Source organism: Oncorhynchus masou, chromosome 22 (assembly GCF_036934945.1).
Source record: "Oncorhynchus masou masou isolate Uvic2021 chromosome 22, UVic_Omas_1.1, whole genome shotgun sequence".
Lineage (NCBI taxonomy): Eukaryota > Metazoa > Chordata > Actinopteri > Salmoniformes > Salmonidae > Oncorhynchus > Oncorhynchus masou.
In genome coordinates this window covers 15,190,129-15,208,332 of record NC_088233.1, presented here as the reverse complement: position 1 = coordinate 15,208,332, position 18,204 = coordinate 15,190,129, and the positions used below count along the sequence as shown (strand labels likewise).

Here is an 18,204-nt window from a genome sequence, read left to right as displayed (position 1 = left end):
TATGGTGGTCCTTTCTTGCAATTCTATTTCTACATATGAAACCCACGCGCATGCGTACATTCTAAATTACGATTTGCACAACGGTCTATCATCAAAGATGGCGGGAGCCTCCGACCCACTGGAGGACATGCTCTTCAATGAGGTAGACGAAAAAGCTGTAAGCGACTTAGTGGGCTCTTTGGAATCGCAACTTGTCAGCCAAAAGACTTCGCCCGCCACATATTCTAATATCAAGCGAGAAGGATCTACGGGCGCTGTTAGCCAGTTCTCAGGGAAACTGCGTGATCAAGCGGGGTCTCTGGAGCCGCCACAACAAGGACACCCAAAAGCGGCGTTAAACGCGGAACCCATCGCGAATCAGGCGATGTCCAATAAGATTATCAGCGCTTCCACTTCTTCCATCACTACTGGGGGTGTTTTAAACGCTGGTACTAATCTACAAACATATGGAGCCGCATCTCAAACCATTTCCACCGCACCACCAGGATCGGTAACTTTGCCTGCTCAGTCGACTAGCTTCAACAGAGGGACTATTTTGGGTCCTGCTGGCACATCAGCGGTGACTGTTCCCAATCCAAACATCACAACAACAACAACTATCAGGACTGCTTCACCTGGTTTACAGAGTTTTAACGGTAACACTGGAGCTCTGAAGTTGGTCAACTCGCCAGCAGCTTCCCAAGTCGGGTCAGGCAGCAGCACTGTTGTAAGTACTGTCAGTGCGGGCAATTCCAATATCATTGTGTCCATGACTTCACAACCTCCTTCTCTGCCAAACTTTACTGGACCTCAACAGTCTGCAGTGGCTACTACTCCCACTATTGCATTGCAAAGACAGCCCAGCCCCATGGCCATTGCCTCACAGAATGGAGTAATAGACCCCAAGGTTTCTGCAGTGGTCACACAGGGTGCAGGTTCCCTAGGGACCACCACCTCTCAGGTCATGAACCACAGCAACACTCTCATGCACACTAAAATGGTGGCACCCAACCAGCCAGTCTCTGCTGGCCAATCAATAATTCTCGGAGGGTCTCCCCCTCCTGTTGTTGTTAACTCACCAATAAGCCAGCCACAGAGTGTGGCGAGTCCCACTCTCACAGCTGGGGTGAAACCAACTGTTAATGGAGTTGGTCAGCCCACAGTGACCATCGTGAGGCCCCCCGGTGCTCCTGTGATGGCTACCCCCGTACAGCAGCAGAGACCTGGGCTGTTAGCAAGTACCACGAGGACTGCTGCACCACAGCTGGCTGTCAGACCACCACAAAAGACCACCATTCAGTTACCCCCTGGATTTACCATACCACCCGGTAAGGAACCCTACTGATGTTGTAGAACCTTTAGAAACTAGGATCTGACACCCTGGAATGTTTTGACCCATTTAGTCATTCAATTAATCATATTAGTATAGTATAGTATGTAGCCTATAGCCTAGTGTGCTATTCACTTTTGCTTAGGCCAAAACCCCCGCAAAAGAGCAACAAAAAAGTAGACAATTTAAAATGTCATATTGAGAAAGATGTGTGACCTGACTGTGTTTCTCCCTCAGGTATGGTGCTGGTGCGTACGGACACGGGACAGCTAGTGATGGTGACTCAGCAGGTTCTAGCCCAGGCCCAGGCTAAGACCCAACAAGGCCAGGCTGCTGTCTCCAACATCTCCCCCCAGCCTGGAATCCCCACCGCTGGGGCCAACATCAGAGTTAGCACTCCCAGCCAGGTACTGTATGGGGGAATCAGGCTAAAGTTGTCTGGAGCAGGCTGGGATGGATTGTATCATATTAAACATCTTTGTCTATCTGAATGGTGTGTGTCTTTCATGTAGTGTCCACATCCACAATCCTCTTGATTGGACCAAGTACAGTCATGCTGTTTGTTTGTGGGTTTGGCATAAGATCGATGCTGCTCAGGTCAGGAATATTCTGGGAGATGATGTTGTACATGATTGTAGAAGAGCTTGTCATGAGACCATAGATGATTGTGCCTGTGGTTAGTAGTCGGGTCTTGGTGCAGCGGCTGTAGAGTCCCATTCGTGAGAGGCATTTAACTGCCCCCTGTCTCAACTGAAGGTCTACCCAGATGTTGTAGGGGTGTCCCACTGTTTCTTCCTCTTCACCCTATTCCCCTCTAGTGTTGCGCCAGTGTGATTTCACTTTTAGGAAGTCACAACAAGTTGACCATGTATCCCGGTACTAATCTGTAATGACTGTTTTTTTTAATCCAATGTCCCTCTGACCCCATGCTCCCCCTGTTCTCTGCAGGCCCCTGGTACGCCCCAGGCTGTCCGTCTGGCGTCCCCTTTCCAGGCAAGAATGGCCCAGTCCCCCTCTCCCTCTAGCCCTGCTATACAGGTGTGCACTTCATGTCTCCAATCAACGCCTTCTGTCAGAGAACACACACCTAATTATAGTAGCTACTAACTACATCCTCTTAGTAGATTGTTCATTTATTTGTTTGAAATATATTTGACATTTTTCTGCCCTGTTTTTATTTGGTTGTTATTTTAGTTGTTTCATTTATGTCATGTTGTAATAGTGGTTGTTTAGTCTCTCAACTGAGCTGTGTTGTGTTAACAGTTGTGTTGTCTTAACAGTTGTGTTGTTTCCACTACTGTATAAAGTTGTAGTCATTTATGCCTGTTGTCATTCTCTCCAGAAGGCCATAACCGTGGCACCTGCGGGTGCGTCTGTGTCAGTGAAAATGACCACCCCTCAGAAGGCCCAATCTGTGATCACAGGGGGCCAGGCCTTGGTCAAGCCTGGTGCTGTACGGCCCACTATCACCCTGAACACTGCAGCAGCCAGTGCCTCTGGAAGCCCTATTGCAACAGTCTCCCAGGTTTGTCAATTGTGTTACTTGTTTTTGTCAACAGGGGTACTTTGCTTCTGATACTTTGCTAGAACTGAACATTGCAGGGTTTACCACCTTTTTTGTTTACTGTGAAGTGTGTTGTGATTTTAAATCTTCTTGAAAATAAAGTTTGATTTAATAAAATGTTATAATACCAGAGGTGGTGGTGACATGAGAAGTACATTTGAATGGAAAGTAATCACACCAAATTACCCATTTTCCTCTCTTACAGGAAATGCAGGAGAATGTGAAGAAGTGCAAGAACTTCCTGTCCACCCTGATCAAACTGGCGTCCCACAACTCCCCCTCCCCTGACACATCTAAGAACGTCAAGACTCTGGTGCAGGATCTACTGGTGAGTCAAGACTCCTATAGAGGACAACTATAGTTGGAAATTCTAATGACTAGATGACCTAGTCCTTGTATCATTAACGCATGCCTTATGAATGACTTATGGATGTTTATAAATGAAAGTTATTAGAAAGTGTTTTTGTGCTTTCTTTTGTAGTTCTATTGTCAGCAGAGTGAAAAGGTCCATGACATTTCATTATAAAATAATTTTTAACGGTCCCCTGTCTTTGATTAGGATGCTAAAATCGAGCCTGAGGAATTCACCACGAGTCTGCAGGCTGAGCTGAAATCCTCTCCTCAGCCGTACCTCATCCCCTTCCTCAAGGTTTGTTTGTAACCCTCAGCCCCCAGCATTCCTGCCCTTTTGTTTTAGCTTAATGCTATGCAATTGAAATGCAATTACTAAAGTACAATGGATCAAGTTATTACGACAAGGTTACTAGTATAATTAGTGTTACTGCACAGGTATAAGAGAAACTTAATGTAAAGTGTTACACTAAATTTCATAGCAGACCTGTTGCATAATTATACAAAATATAGACAGTCAATTGTTGACGACATTATCCATGTAACCCGGATGTGTTTCCCTCTGTACAGAAAAGCCTCCCTGCCCTGCGGCTGTCCCTTCTCAACAACCAGCAGTCTCTTCTGGCCTCCACCTCCGCTTCTGCCCTGGCCGTCCCCTCCACCTCCACCATCAGGCCCCGGCTCCCCACCACCATCAGCCCCGCCACAGGCATCGTCAGGACACCTACCACTGCCCTGGTATGACCCTCTGGGACTTAAGACACTGGAGAGAAGCTCTGCAGTTTCTAATGGTCCTCTCTATGATGGGCCTAGTATAATTGATTTAAGGCCGTACTAGGTTATGTCTCTATAATAGGCATATAAACACACACACACACACTTGAGGCCATTCTATGTTGTCTTTTATATTCATTGTGTTGTATTCTGTCTGTTATGTGCCACTTCGCTCAACTACTGTGAGTTCCATTTTCTGTCTTCATGTTCTTATAGCTCCTCTCTTCCCCTTCTCTCTTCCAGGGTGTGAGAAGACCAGGAGTCCAGGGGGTCCAGACCCGCATGCCCATGGTCATCACTCAGACTATACGACCGCAAGGTACTAGTACTGCATAGCACCCTCTCTCTTCCCTTATGCAGACATATCTTGTCCATACAAGCTCAATTTGACATCCCAGTGCTCTCCATTTATGTTTTTGTTATTGGTGAATGGCAGGAGTTTTCCCCCAGTGGGCACTTGTTTTCCCCACATGATTCAACTTCTCAAGGCCTGCATTGTTACTAGGTGTCTCAGGTGTGATAGGGTTGGGCTCTAACAAAATGTACCAGCAGGGGATGCCCCAGGACCGGAGTTAACCCCTGGTTAAGAGCACTGCACAGAGGCCTATTTACTCACCATGCTATTGAACAGCTTGTAATGATATGTCTTGGTAATTTGTCAGGCGTAGTTACAAGAGGACCCTCTATTATCCCGGGAAGAAGTCCTGTGGGCATTGGTGCCCAGGCCTCTGCCAATCAGAAGAAGCTGAATGAGCCTGGAGGTGGGACGTTCAGGTACGTAATAGGGTGGCAGGTAGCCTAGCAATTAAGAGCCAGTAACCGAAAGGTCCCTGGTTCGAATCCCTGAGCAGACTAGATGAACAATCTGTCGATGTGCCCTTGAGCAAGGCACTTAACCATATGTGCTCCTGTAACTTGTTCTGGATAGGAGCGTCTGCTAAATGACTAACATGTCAATGTAATATCCTGGTTGGCAGAGGTAAACTATAGGCTCACTGTGGGTATCTGACCCCATGTAAACCTATTCAAGGCTCTTGGCATTGTTGGGCTAACGATGTTTACACACACAGTTTTGAGTTATAGTTCAAATCAGAGTTCAATTATTTGCTGCATTGTATTTTTTTCATTTGGTCAGGTTGGTTTTACACCACAGTATGAATTGAATCGGACTGAGACCATCCTTTTTTAGAGAACCACTGTGTGTTGTTGAATGCTCCCAATGAACCAAACTAAGGGGGTTAACACACCAGAGTTAGACAAAACCACTCCAAACTAATTTGGGGCGTGAAATCCCCCTAAGGTACTTTAAAACTTTTCCATCATGATGTATGTAAACCGATCAACCACAGGATGGCAGTATTTCACAGATTTTGACCCAACGGTAGAGTAGAACATACGAAAGCTAAATAAACTCCTGTCCCTGATCAGTATAAGTAACTTCATATCCTCTGAGAAATTGACTTGAAATCTACATGGTGTAATTAACCAAGATATTATCAACGTTATTTGGCCAATTCTATGATCTTCTGGGGCACACCCTGATCTGTGTGTACTGTATGTCTTTAGAGATGACGATGACATCAATGACGTGGCGTCCATGGCGGGGGTAAACCTGAACGAGGAAAACGCCCGCATCATGGCCACCAACTCTGAGCTGGTGGGCACCAAGATCCGCTCCTGTAAGGACGAGGCCTTCCTCCCGCCAGGCCTGCTACACAGACGCATCATGGAGGCTGGTAGGTCACACCAGATGAGAGGCACTTGTTCACTTACCTTCATGGATTTGAAAGGAAATGACTGGTGTAAGACACAAGCTGCTAAAAGTAGTGGAGCTCGGCCCTGATGTCTGTCGATCATCAATAAATGACTGGCCACACATTGCCATCCCACCCTAGATAATGGCACTGATTGGCTGTCCCAATATAGTGTGCCTTTAACCCCAGCTGATGTCTTTTCTTTCAGCCAAGAGATTTGGGGTGACCGAGGTTCCAGCTGAGACAGTGAACTACATCTCCCATGCTACCCAGGCCAGACTGAGATCTATGCTGGAGAAAGTGTCCACTATCGCCCAGCACCGCACCGACGGGGGCAAGGTAAGCGCAGGGAGAGTTGGGGTTGTCATGAACAGAAGTACATAAACCGTGAATATGAATAACACACATAACGTATGAACAACAACATGAACACAAACTACATAAACACCATCGTTCCTGTCCCTTCTGTCTTTCACTCTCCTTCTCTCCCCTCTCTTTCACTCTCCTTCTCTCCCCTCTTTCACTCTCCTTCTCTCCCCTCTTTCACTCTCCCTCTCTCCCCTCTTTCACTCTCCCTCTCTCCCCTCTTTCACTCTCCCTCTCTCCCCTCTCTTTCACTCTCCCTCTCTCCCACTCTCCCTCTCTCTCACTCTCTGCCCTCTCTTTCACTCTCCCCTCTTTCACTCTCCCCTCTCTTTCACTCTCCCTCTCTCCCCTCTCTTTCACTCTCCCTCTCTCCCACTCTCCCCCTCTCTCACTCTCTGCCCTCTCTTTCACTCTCCCCTCTTTTTCACTCTCCCACCACTCTCTTTTACTCTCCCACTCTCCACTCTCTTTCACTCTCCCCTCCCACTCTCCACTCTCTTTCACTCTCCACTCTCCCCTCTCACTCTCCACTCTCTTTCACTCTCCCCCTCTCTCTCCACTCTCTTTCACTCTCCCCTCTCACTCTCCCCTCTCACTCTCCCTCTCTTTCACTCTCCCTCTCTCCCCTCTCTTTCACTCTCTCGCTTTCTCTCCCTCTCTCGCTTTCTCTCCCTCTCTCGCTTTCTCTCCCTCTCTCCCCTCTCGCTTTCACTCTCTCCTGTCCCTTCCTTCTCTCTGCAGGATGAGGAATGGTATGAGCCGTCGACAGACGTCAGGGCCCAGCTCCGCTTTTTTGAGCAGCTGGAAAGGATGGAGAAACAGAGGAAGGACGAACAGGAGAGAGAGGTCCTACTCAAGGCTGCCAAGGTACCTACAGAACAGAGTAGCGTTCAGTAGAGACAGACCACCACCTGACTACATGCTCACTGGCTCTAGGTCATTACCACTTTACTGCATTACCCCAAATCACAAGTTGAACTCAAAGTGCCAAAATGGTGTGTGTGTGTATACACTTGAAAGCAGAGGTAATTAGTGGAGTTTGAACAGAGCCCACCTTCACTGGGGCATACTCACACTCAAATCTGAAGATTATCTGCACAGTATGTTTGTTAGCACTATTTTTCCTAAGAGTAATTAGCTATCTAGAACCTTAAAGGCTGTCCCCATAGGAGAACATTTTGAAGAACCCTTTCTACATAGGATTCTACATGGAACACAAAAGGATACTGACTGGAACCACAAAGGATTCGGCTATGGGAACAGCCGAAGAACCCTTTTTTTATAAGAGGGTAGCCAGCCAGTTTTAGTGGAATGATTCCAATCATTGTTCAATTTAACTGCCAATATGCCAACGTTCCATATAACAGCCACAGCCATACACTGGCTGAAATCAGTTAATGACAGGACTTAGACAAGTTGTAAATGCAACAAGTACTGATAATAACACTCCCAGTTTCCCAAGAAAACAAAAAAATGTAGACATTGATGGACTGTTTACATATATTTTAGAGGATATTTATATAGAAAATTGGTATAAAACCTGCATGAACTGTATATTTTGAGTGTTTTATGTTTTAAATAATTCTATTACACTTTCTGATATATCACATGCCTGACTTTTATTTTCCTCCATAAGTAAAAACAGGAAATGCATTATCTACACCTATGCTGCTGATCATTCCAATTAGGCTGGTTTGGATGTCTCCCTGACAAATGGCTCATATTATGATTCTGGAACTTTGAGGGTTTATGACATTTAGTAATTGAATAGGATCTCTATGGTTATATTATAGTTACTAGTATGAGTTGTTGTTCATTCAGGCTGGATGTATCTTGTGGTTAAAGGGATAGTTCACCCAAATTACAATATTACATATTGGTTTCCTTACACTGTAATCAGTCTATGCACACGGTATGACAGCAATCAATGCTTTGGTTTAGTTTCCACAGGGAAACTTTATTTTCCCTGGAACTGTTTCCACATGATAACATTTTAGCATTTGTGGCACAAATCCCATTCAAGTCATGGGACCAATATTATGAGCAATTATCAAGCATGTCCAAATCATCCCGAAGTATCTAAAATCAATTGTGAAGCTCAACAAAGTCACTTATATATGATTCTGGACATGATGCGCAAAAAATTATATTGGTCCCATGACTTGAATGGGATTTGTGACACGTGCTAAAACGTTAGCATGTGGAAACGGTGCCCTGGAAACTAAACCAAAGCATGAATTTGTCTCGTGCCTTATCCATAGACTGCTTACAGTGTAAGGAAACCAATTTGTAATTTTGTCATTTGGATGTACTATGCCTTTTAAACACATTATATTCGGAAATTATTCAGACTTCTTCACTTTTATTCAAATTTTGTTACGTTACAGCCATTTTCTAAAATGTATAAAAAATATATATATATTTAATCCTCATGAATTTACACACAACACCCCATAAAAAAAACAGGTTTTTAGACAGTTTTGTGAATGTAAATACCAGTACCTAAATTTCTTATTTACATAAGTATACAGACCCTTTGCTATGAGATTTGAAATTGAGCTCCGGTGCATCCTGTTTCCATTGATCATCCGGGGCGGCAGGGTAGCCTAGTGGTTAGAGCGTTGGACTAGTAACCGGAAGGTTGCAAGTTCAAACCCCAGAGCTGACATGGTACCTGAACAGGCAGTTAACCCACTGTTCCTAGGCCGTCATTGAAAATAAGAATTTGTTCTTAACTGACTTGCCTGGTTAAAAAAAAAAGATTAAAAAAAGATGTTTCTACAACTTGATTGGAGTCCACCTGTGGTAAATTCAATTGATTGGATATGATTTGGAACACACCTGTCTATTTACGGAAAAACCAGGCCATCGGGTAGAAGGAATTGTCCGTAGTGCTCCGAGACAGGATTGTGTCGAGGCACAAAACATTTCTGAAGTATTGAAGGTCTCCAAGAACCGTGGCCTCCATCATTCTTAAATGGAAGAAGTTTGGAACCACCAAGACTCTTCCTAGAGCTGGCTGCCCGGCCAAACTGATCAATCGGAGGATCAGGGAGGTAACCAAGAACCAGATGGTCACTCTAGACTAGCTCCAGAGATGGGAGATGGGAGAACCTTTCAGAAGGACAACCATCTCTGCAGCACTCCACCAATCAGGCCTTTATGGTAGAGTGGCCAGACGGAAGCCCCTCCTCAGTAAAAGGCACATGACAGCCTGCAGTAAAAGGCACCTAAAGACTCTCAGACCATGAGAAACAAGATTCTCTGGTCTGACAAAACCAAGATTAAACTCTTTGGCCTGAATGCCAATCGTCACGTCTGGAGGAAACCTGGCACCATCCCTACGGCGAAGCATAGTGGTGGCAGCATCATGCCGTGGGGATGTATTTCAGTGGCAGGGAATGGGAGACTAGTCAGGATCGAGGAAAAGATGAGCAGAGCAAAATACAGAGATCCTTGATGAAAACCTGCTCTAGAGCACTGAGGACTTCAGACTGAAACGAAGGTTCGCCTGCCAACAGGACAACGAACCTAAGCACACAGCTAAGACAACGCAGGAGTGGCTTTGAGACATGTCTCTGAATGTCCTTGAGTGGCCAAGCCAGAGCCCAAACTTGAACCCAATCGAACTTCTCTGGAGAGACCTGAAAATAGCTGTGCAGCGACACTCCCTATCCAACCTGGCAGAGCTTGAGAGAATCTGCAGAGAAGAATGGGAGAAACTACAGGTGTGCAAAGCTTGTGGCATCATACCCAAGAAGACTCAAGGCTGTAATCACTGCCAAAAGCAAAAGGTGCTTCAACAAAGTTCTGAGTAAAGTGTCTGAATACTTATGTCAATTTCAATGTTTCATTTTTAATACATTTGTAAGTTTTTTTTTTTAAAGATTTTTGCTTTATCATTATGGGGTTGTGTGTGTAGATTTTTTTTTAGGGAAAAGATGCTTTTATCAATTTCAGAAAAACATAACTGTAACATAAAATGTAACATAAAAAAATGTGGAAAAAGTCGAGGGCTATGAATACTTTCCAAAATACACTGTAAATACTATAATAAGCACTGGTTTCAGACTATAGCATTGTCTTAAGCTATTGCCCCGATATCTCTCTCTCATAACCGAGTATGCACCTTTTTTGTCTCTCTAACCGGTCTCTCTCTCTACTCTATAGAGTCGCGCCAGACAGGAGGACCCAGAACAAGCTCGGTTGAAGGCGAAAGCTAAGGAGGTAATTGCTTAATTTTTTTTAAAGCTATTGACATGTTATTAATGTCCATGTACAATATAAAAAACAGATGCAGTCCATTATCAGCTACATACTGGTATGCAAGAACTTCCCACCAAAAGACACACATTCTCCATATAGTCCATATAGTCCTGCTACCTTCCCAACCATGCCACTATTTGAAGCTAGCTCTCCCCGTATTATAGCTCTGCCTTGGGCTACACTGTCTGTCTGGACAGTGCCTCGCCACTACCAGCCAGTACTGAGGTCAGAGAGCATTATCCATAAAGATCTGGACAGGGGAGCCCAGGTCAGGACATGTTCAATCATTCTGAACATTATAGTGCATTGTAAAAGTGCATTGTAAAAGTTGCCTAATCAATATTGTGTTTTGCTGAATCATTTGTGTTTGTGCTGGGCTTGGAACAAAGATGTACAAGCCCAGTCGCTCCCCAGGAGGAGGGTTGGCCACCCCTGGTTTAACGCCTAGTGGGCCAAAAACCAAAACACCTCTGGTTTTTATTATCTCTTTCTAATTGGGGACTAATTCAGACTTTGGACATCGGGTGAATGGACTCCCTGTCCAATCAATCGTATTGACTGTATGCTTGTTTATTCCATGTGTAAACTCTGTGTTGTTGTTTGTGTCGCACTGCTTTGCTTTATCTTGGCCAGGTCGCAGTTGTAAATGAGAACTTGTTCTCAACTAGCCTACCTGGTTAAATTAAGGTGAAAAAAAAAATCTGTGACATTAATAAATCATTACTACTAACAGGTAGAAAGAACCATCAGTCCTTGGGCCCTCCAGGCCTCTGGCCTGTGTGATAGACTAGTTTCAGAAAGTGTGATGTAGTGCCTTTACCACTTCATCAAGCAGGCAGACAGGCAGGCAAGGACCTGACCTGAAGCAACCTTGGCTAGACCGACAGAGCCCCACTCTCTGCCTTGTGACCTCATATTGCCTGAAGATACAGTGCTCCTTTCACACACACGCTAGCCTGCTTCAGGCTGTTGGCCTCTGCTTCATCTTGACGTCCAGGGTCAGGTCACTGTACTTCGTCACCAGGGTGTGTGTGCGTACCATGTGCAGCACCTCTTTCAATTAGCATTACAGTGTCTTAATGAGGACATCGTCGTTGCCTTGAATTATGTATCCTATTGGTTAGTCACCTATTGATTAGTCTCCTATTGGTTACTCTCCTATTTTTAGTCTCCTAATGGTTAATCTCCTATTGATTTGTCTCCTCAACACTACTTTCCCCCTCCTCTTCTCTTCTCCCCCAGGCTGCTGTTTTAGCCTAGCAGTTTGTAGGACTGCTTCAGAAGGATTTGTGTTCATAGCAGATAATAATAGTCTGATAAATGCAGCTCTATATGTAGGCCTATTAGATTGTTGAACTGTCGGTCTTTTCAGGGCTCATTATACGGCACCTTCTTGGTGCTGTAACTTTCTCCATTCCAGCTTTTATGCTGCCAATGATAGATCCTGTTCAGGTTGTAAATCAGGCAGGAAAGTAAACATGTCTGTGGCTCTCTCTCCCTTTCCCCTTTCAGATGCAGCAGGCAGAGCAGGCCCAGATCCGGCAGCGTGAAGCCAACCTCACTGCCCTGGCTGCCATCGGGCCCCGTAAGAAACGCAAGATGGACTCGCCAGGGGGCTCCACATCGGGCACAGAGGTAAGAGTGCTAAAATGTGGCAGTAAGAATAGGAACACACAAATAGGATATTCAAAGTTGACAGATATCCTCATTCCCCAATGACTTTCACCACCTGACTTTCCATCACATTTTAAGAAAACATTTTTAAGTGGGGATAGCTTCGTTCACTCTACTCTGTCATCAATACACCCCCCCCCACCCCCCTTCTATCCAGCAGTGTGAATGTGACCAGAGTTGAGTGAAGGGGGTCAGTGTGGGCCTCTAGGCTTGTTGTGGGTGTCTGCACCGCTCTACCCCCTCCAAGCCCCCCCTCCTCTCACCCCCTCAGGGGAGCCATAGATTTCAGCTCTGCAGAAATAAGCCTGAGGGGGAACACAGCCCGGGGCGGCTGCAGTATGGGTGCCTCAGTCACGCCACCTTCCACCCCCACCCACATCCAGCCCAGAGGTATCCCCACAGCGATCCCAGACAAAGGGGGCTCTGTGCGGGGTGAGAGCCACGATTAGGAGAGGGAGGGAATGCAAGCGAGGGAACATTGTAGGGAAGGGGAGGGTGTAATCATGAACTTTGACAGATGCCTCAGCGTGAAAAGAATGGGGAATTACTAAGCCAAATGAACGTCTAGCAAGCTAGTCAGTCAACCAGTTGATAGGTTAGCCAGTCGGTGAGCTAGTCAGGAAGTTGGCTAGTCTTTCAAATCATTGAGCTGCTTTTGTTGCTAGCTAGTTTGTAATATGGGTATGTTGGACTACAGTCAGTCAGTCAGTCAGTTAGTTGATATTTAGCAAGTCAACAAGGTAGTCCCTTATGGGCTGTTTATTTTTCTACTTTAGCTAATGAGTTCGAAATGCAGAAAGGTTGCCTGACTCCTTTATTAGCCGTTCCTCATACATACCCAAACGGCCTGAAGGGCTCGTGCCAGGCTGATGTGTCTATATCTCAACCCTAATCACGCCTGCAGATGGAAGCTAAGGGGCCTGCTGGGGCTCCAACCTCAGGGCAGAGTAGTTACAAAGAAGGCAGCTCAGCGACGAGAAGACAACAAGATGAACAATTATTTGTCATGTTTTTCAAAAAACCCTGATGAAAGCAAAGAGCCAAACCGCATTGGTTTTATCAACTTCCACTGCCCTCCAAGACTTGCTGAATTACCTATTCACTTCAATGTGCTCCAACTTCCCGTGTGAAAGGAAATCAGTCACAGTTATATCACAAGAGGATCTTTGAGCGATTTTAGTCAGAAGAGCAGGGATCTCGTGCTATCCATCATGCTTGACTGGAGTGGGTGATTGTAGCGTCTCGTTGGAGACTCTACTGGGTGTGTAACGTTGGGGGCGTTCATTGTGCCAGTATGGAGTACACACCCTTGGGCATAGGGTGTGTGCGTGTTTTGTGTGCAGGAGGTAACCACGCCTGCAGGCTGTTAAGCTGTATAATGCTCTGATTGTGTTCCTGTATGGACCTGGAGCCTCATTCCTATCCTCTAGTGTCAGCTCTCCCCTCAGGCTCTCAGCACAGAGAAGTAGAATATACACTCAATTTATATAATCAGAACCACCATTGGCTCACAAAACAACCATTACATACGGTGCCTTCAGAAAGTATTCATAGCCCTTGACTTATTCCACATTTTGTTATGTTACAGCCTGAATTGTAAATGGATGAAATAGATTTTATACACAAAAAAAATGTTTTTAGAAATTTTAGCAAATGCATTGAAAATGTAATTACAAAAAATATCTAATTTACATGACTATTCCCTGAGTCAATACTTTGTAGAAGCACCTTTGGCACCGATTACAGCTGAGTGTCTGAGTGATAAGTCTCTAAGAGCTTTGCACACCTGGATTATACAGTATTTGCCCATTATTCTTTTATGAAAAAGGGTTGCAATTTCATTGAATTAGGGATAGTTTAACTAAAATATGCCACAAAACCTAGAATTGCCTTATGTGTATCCCACAAAAAAGATTCACTGTTATAAGCTAACTTTTTTTGATGAATTTAAGGAAAATTCCCCAAATTTCCAGCCTTAACTTCCCATGTAAAATTTCCTGGGAAGTTTCCGACCCTTTGCTAACCTAATTCCAAATAGTCCTAACCCTTTATTTCAGCATACACCACCACAGGGTTATTGGGTTAGGCACTGAGTTCACTAAGACATGTACAATTTCCTCACCCATTCAAACACGCTTTAGGACATTTCAGGAGTATGCATAAATTCAAGCCAAACTATTTGATACTGGCTGTTTTGAAGTGTTGTTTTTAGGTGGTGTAGAATCTTGAGAAAGCTTTTTCGGCGATTTGGAGCCGTAGGCTAAGGGTGTGACCGTTTCCCTCAGGCTGTGTCCACACCTTGTATGAAACTGTGGTGATGCATACACAAGCCTGGGCTGAATTTAAATTTCTCTAGTTAGTAAAACTGCATTGCTTGTTCCGTGCCTGCATTACTATTGCTTGAGCCTACTTGTTTTGATACACATTGCCAAAACAGATATTTTAAGTCAATTAAAACAACCCTAAATCACTTACTAGTAGATGTAACTTTTTTAATGTCGTCCCTTTGTCCTCAGGTTGCTTCGGGTTCAGGGGATGGCTCTTCCACAGCTGCCTCCTCCCGCCAACAGCTCCGTCAGCGGATCACGCGAGTCAACCTCAGGGACTTTATCTTCTGCCTGGAGCAGGAGAGGGCCACATCCAGGTCCTTATTGCTTTATAAAGCTCTCCTGAAGTAGTGGGGGTACCACAAGGTTCAGTACTCAGCCCATTACAAATCCTTACGGTTCTTCACAGCTCTCCTGAAGTATGACGTCCTACAGGGTTTAGTACTCAGCCGGCCCGTTACAAATCCATAAGGGTTCTCTAGTCGACCCAATACAAATCTTTACTGTTCTACACAACTCTCCTGAAGTAGGGCGTCCACAATGGTTCTGTACTCGACCTGATGCAAATCCTTACTACTCGATAAGGCTCTCCTAACGTAGGGGTAACACAGGGCTTTGTACTATGCCCATAACACATTTGTGATAAGTAAAGTTTCCCCTTTGCCCCCATCTCTACACATGCCTTCATTCCCATTCTGCATTATCAAATAGCCCACCCCATCTCTACACACCCTCATTCCCATACCACACTATCATATATCACCCCTTGCATCTGAAGCTAAGCAACCCCACACCACCCTAACGTTGCTCCCAGATCATACTGCCCCTTAGGACAGGTACACTGGCTACTCTTTCACTTGGCCACATCCTTGTTTTTACATCACGTCTCGTCTCATTCACTAGCTGTGTGCTTTACAACGATGAGAGCCTAGAAGCTGGCAGGTGGGTACACAACAGCATTTTTTCCCCCCATGACTCCTATGTACCTCGAGATGCCTTGAGTCTCTGTCTCAATTTGTTGCGTCGCTCTCAAACAACCTACAGTAGTAATATTTATGTCGGGGACCTTGCTATTTAAGCCTAATGATTTGCCACTAAGGATGTTACATCACATCATATTTAGACTTGGTCAGGATCTGTGCTCTCCAGGGGCCTTATTTATCAACTGTGCGTACATTTCTTACTTAATTCTGGCATACCTGGAGATTGTAGGATTTCTGGCATACTTGGAGATTGATAAATCCTACAAACTGTCCCATGCAACACATACGCATGTTTTCAGTGATTATTCAGAACGAAATAACATTATATATTTTTAACAAAATGCCCTCATTAGCTGTATGATTTGGAAATGTTGGAACTGGGCCATGTCCTTTTCTAAAAGAAAGCTGAATAGCAAATTTAATTACATTTTTGTAGAGGTGTGGGCAGAATGTTTTAATCTTTTGCAGAGTCTTTTGAAAATAAAAATGCATTCTGCCTATTGCGAGTACCAAACACTGGTCGTGCATTCTGCAAGATTGATTGTCTATTGAACAATTTAAAAGTAAATGTTGCCTACAGCCCACATGAATTGTTGTTCAATATGTTGTTTATCAATACATTGTGTTTCTGAGATTAAATAGGCTATGACATCACACTCCTATCGCACAGCAATACTGTAGACTACCCATACTGTCATAGGTTACCAGTCTATTCGCTTTTGAGCATGGTTGGCTATTGAATGAGCAATGAATAAATGGTAGCCATTATTATAATTCCTGTGCATCAAACACCTCAATTTCCCCCAAAATAACAATCTTTGCTTGCAATACAGTTGATCGACCATTAGAAGTTGCACCTTCGCATGGTCTGAGATTTACGTGGAGATGCACTTCAAATTCAAAATTGATAAATACCAACCTTTGCGGGAAAACTGTCCCACACAAGGTTTAGTCATTTTTCTGTGTGCACACTCCTTTGATAAATGAGGCCCCAGGTCAAAGCCTACAAACACTGATCTGTGTTATGTACGTTTTCCCAACATATTGAAGAGGAAGGAACCATTTCAAAATGAAAGATAATGTTTGCATATTATGTTCTGGGCAAGTACTGAGTTTGGGGGGAAAAAACAAATCATATTGTAACATGTTTTAAAGGTAGACTCAGTGATATGACAGATGCAGAGAGTGAACCGCAGTGGGTCAATTTCCTCAACAACTAAGAGCGTTGACGCGTGAGGCTCAACTTCTCCACTGTTTTGGTCCTCGGCTACCATGCTTTGAACAGCGTGAAGCGAACCCGTGCACATGCGCAGATACTGTATGACTGCATCTTGCTCATCTCAATATCTGCTGTTCGTGGCAAGATCATTTCTCTGAGTCTACCTTTTTAATTTACCAAACCATAAGATGAATGTTGTAGAGAATCCTATTGTTTTGATAGTGGTCAGATAAATGTACCAGGAAGTACTGCGATGCCTGCTATTAAAACACAACGTGTATACATACTAGTTCCAGACCTGGATCCAATACTTTCAAATATGAAATATGAGCTCGATTTAGATTGCCTGGTACAACAGAACCTATGGAATAGTACCATTTTTAAATGCAAACGCCAAGCTAAATCAAGCCCACCTTAATTTCTTGCAAGTATTTGACCCAGGTTTGGCTGGTATAATGGTACTTTAGGGTTCCTATTACTATTGGCAGAAGAGTGAAACATCTTAAGATTTTTTTTTTTTGTGTGTGTGTTAAAAAAAATTGTGAGCCAATTCTAATATTCTATTCAATGGTTCATAACAAACTAATCTCTCCTATTGTAGACGTGAATCTAGATTAATTACCAGGATCCATTTAAAGATATAAGTATCATTATTCAGATTCAACCTCATCACAGAACACAGGGAGCTGGCTCTCTTATACACTCACTCAGGCTAATCAACAATTTTAATGAAGATGACAATGAACAATGCGGTCATAATATTGAGCACCATTCCTATATAGTTTTCTCAAGACCTGAAATTCCATCCGGGACTTTTTAATCAACTGAAAAGTCTATCACTTGCAGAAGTTTCAGCACCGCTTAACAATATCTATTGAGTGATTGACTTTTAATGCTGATGATCAACATCAAAATGTCAATCTGTTGCGGCGATCTGTCAAGTATTTTTTTATAATGCTAATGGGATACTACTGCTTCCTTATTTTTTGGGGGGTCAAAAGCCCTTTATCAGTTTGACTTTGAAATGACTGTCCATTAAAGGTTTTTAATGCTTTAAATGTATTTTTTACTGTAACATGCATTTGTTTATATAGTGCATAGTTCTAATTGATAAATGAAATAAAGCTGTGGTGTATGTATATTCAAGTTTAGAGTCTGGCTCTTAAGAACCCAGCTACTGTATTATGTGTTGAAGGACACATTGTTGTGACTATTTATATTTCCTACTGTCTGTGCATTCAAACCTGACGCATTTCAGGTGATGCAATTTTAGTATTGTTTGTACCTTTGCAAAAAAAACAATAATAAAGAAAGTGATTGAAAAGCACAAATATCCTAATTTCTTTGATGGTGTGTGCCAGGTTGAGTTTGGCTTATTGTGGTTTTATTGATCCCGGCAACACAGAACCAAAATGTCCCAGCTATTTGTCTGTCCACTCGAGATTACGGTCTTATACAAAACGAACAGCAGTCAGAGACCGTTGTCTTTTTGTCAATACGACTTTACAACTGGAAAATGTTGACTTACCGTAAGCAAACACATCCTAAATATTAATTGAAATTGCAGATATAAAAAAAATCTTAATTATGTGCACTTCATCGCTATATTGTCACATA

The 18,204-nt window shown here is 43.8% G+C and overlaps 1 protein-coding gene across 2 annotated transcripts; it reads left to right on the top strand.

Annotated features, from left to right (window-relative positions):
* The first annotated feature begins 84 nt into the window (after positions 1-84).
* Positions 85-17,911, top strand: LOC135509062 (transcription initiation factor TFIID subunit 4-like). Of its 2 annotated transcripts, none has more exons than XM_064929375.1 (15): positions 85-1,307; positions 1,547-1,716; positions 2,258-2,347; positions 2,655-2,834; positions 3,079-3,201; positions 3,433-3,522; positions 3,795-3,962; positions 4,242-4,317; positions 4,661-4,772; positions 5,565-5,734; positions 5,961-6,091; positions 6,860-6,985; positions 10,289-10,345; positions 11,897-12,019; positions 14,575-17,911. In XM_064929375.1, exons 1-15 carry the CDS (start codon positions 98-100, stop codon positions 14,734-14,736), a joined length of 2,988 nt encoding a protein of 995 aa, XP_064785447.1. In that variant the 5' UTR covers positions 85-97; the 3' UTR covers positions 14,737-17,911. The 2 variants fall into 2 exon arrangements, with proteins under 2 accessions (XP_064785447.1, XP_064785446.1); XM_064929374.1 differs by having other exon boundaries at positions 2,652-2,834.
* Positions 17,912-18,204: the final 293 nt, after the last annotated feature.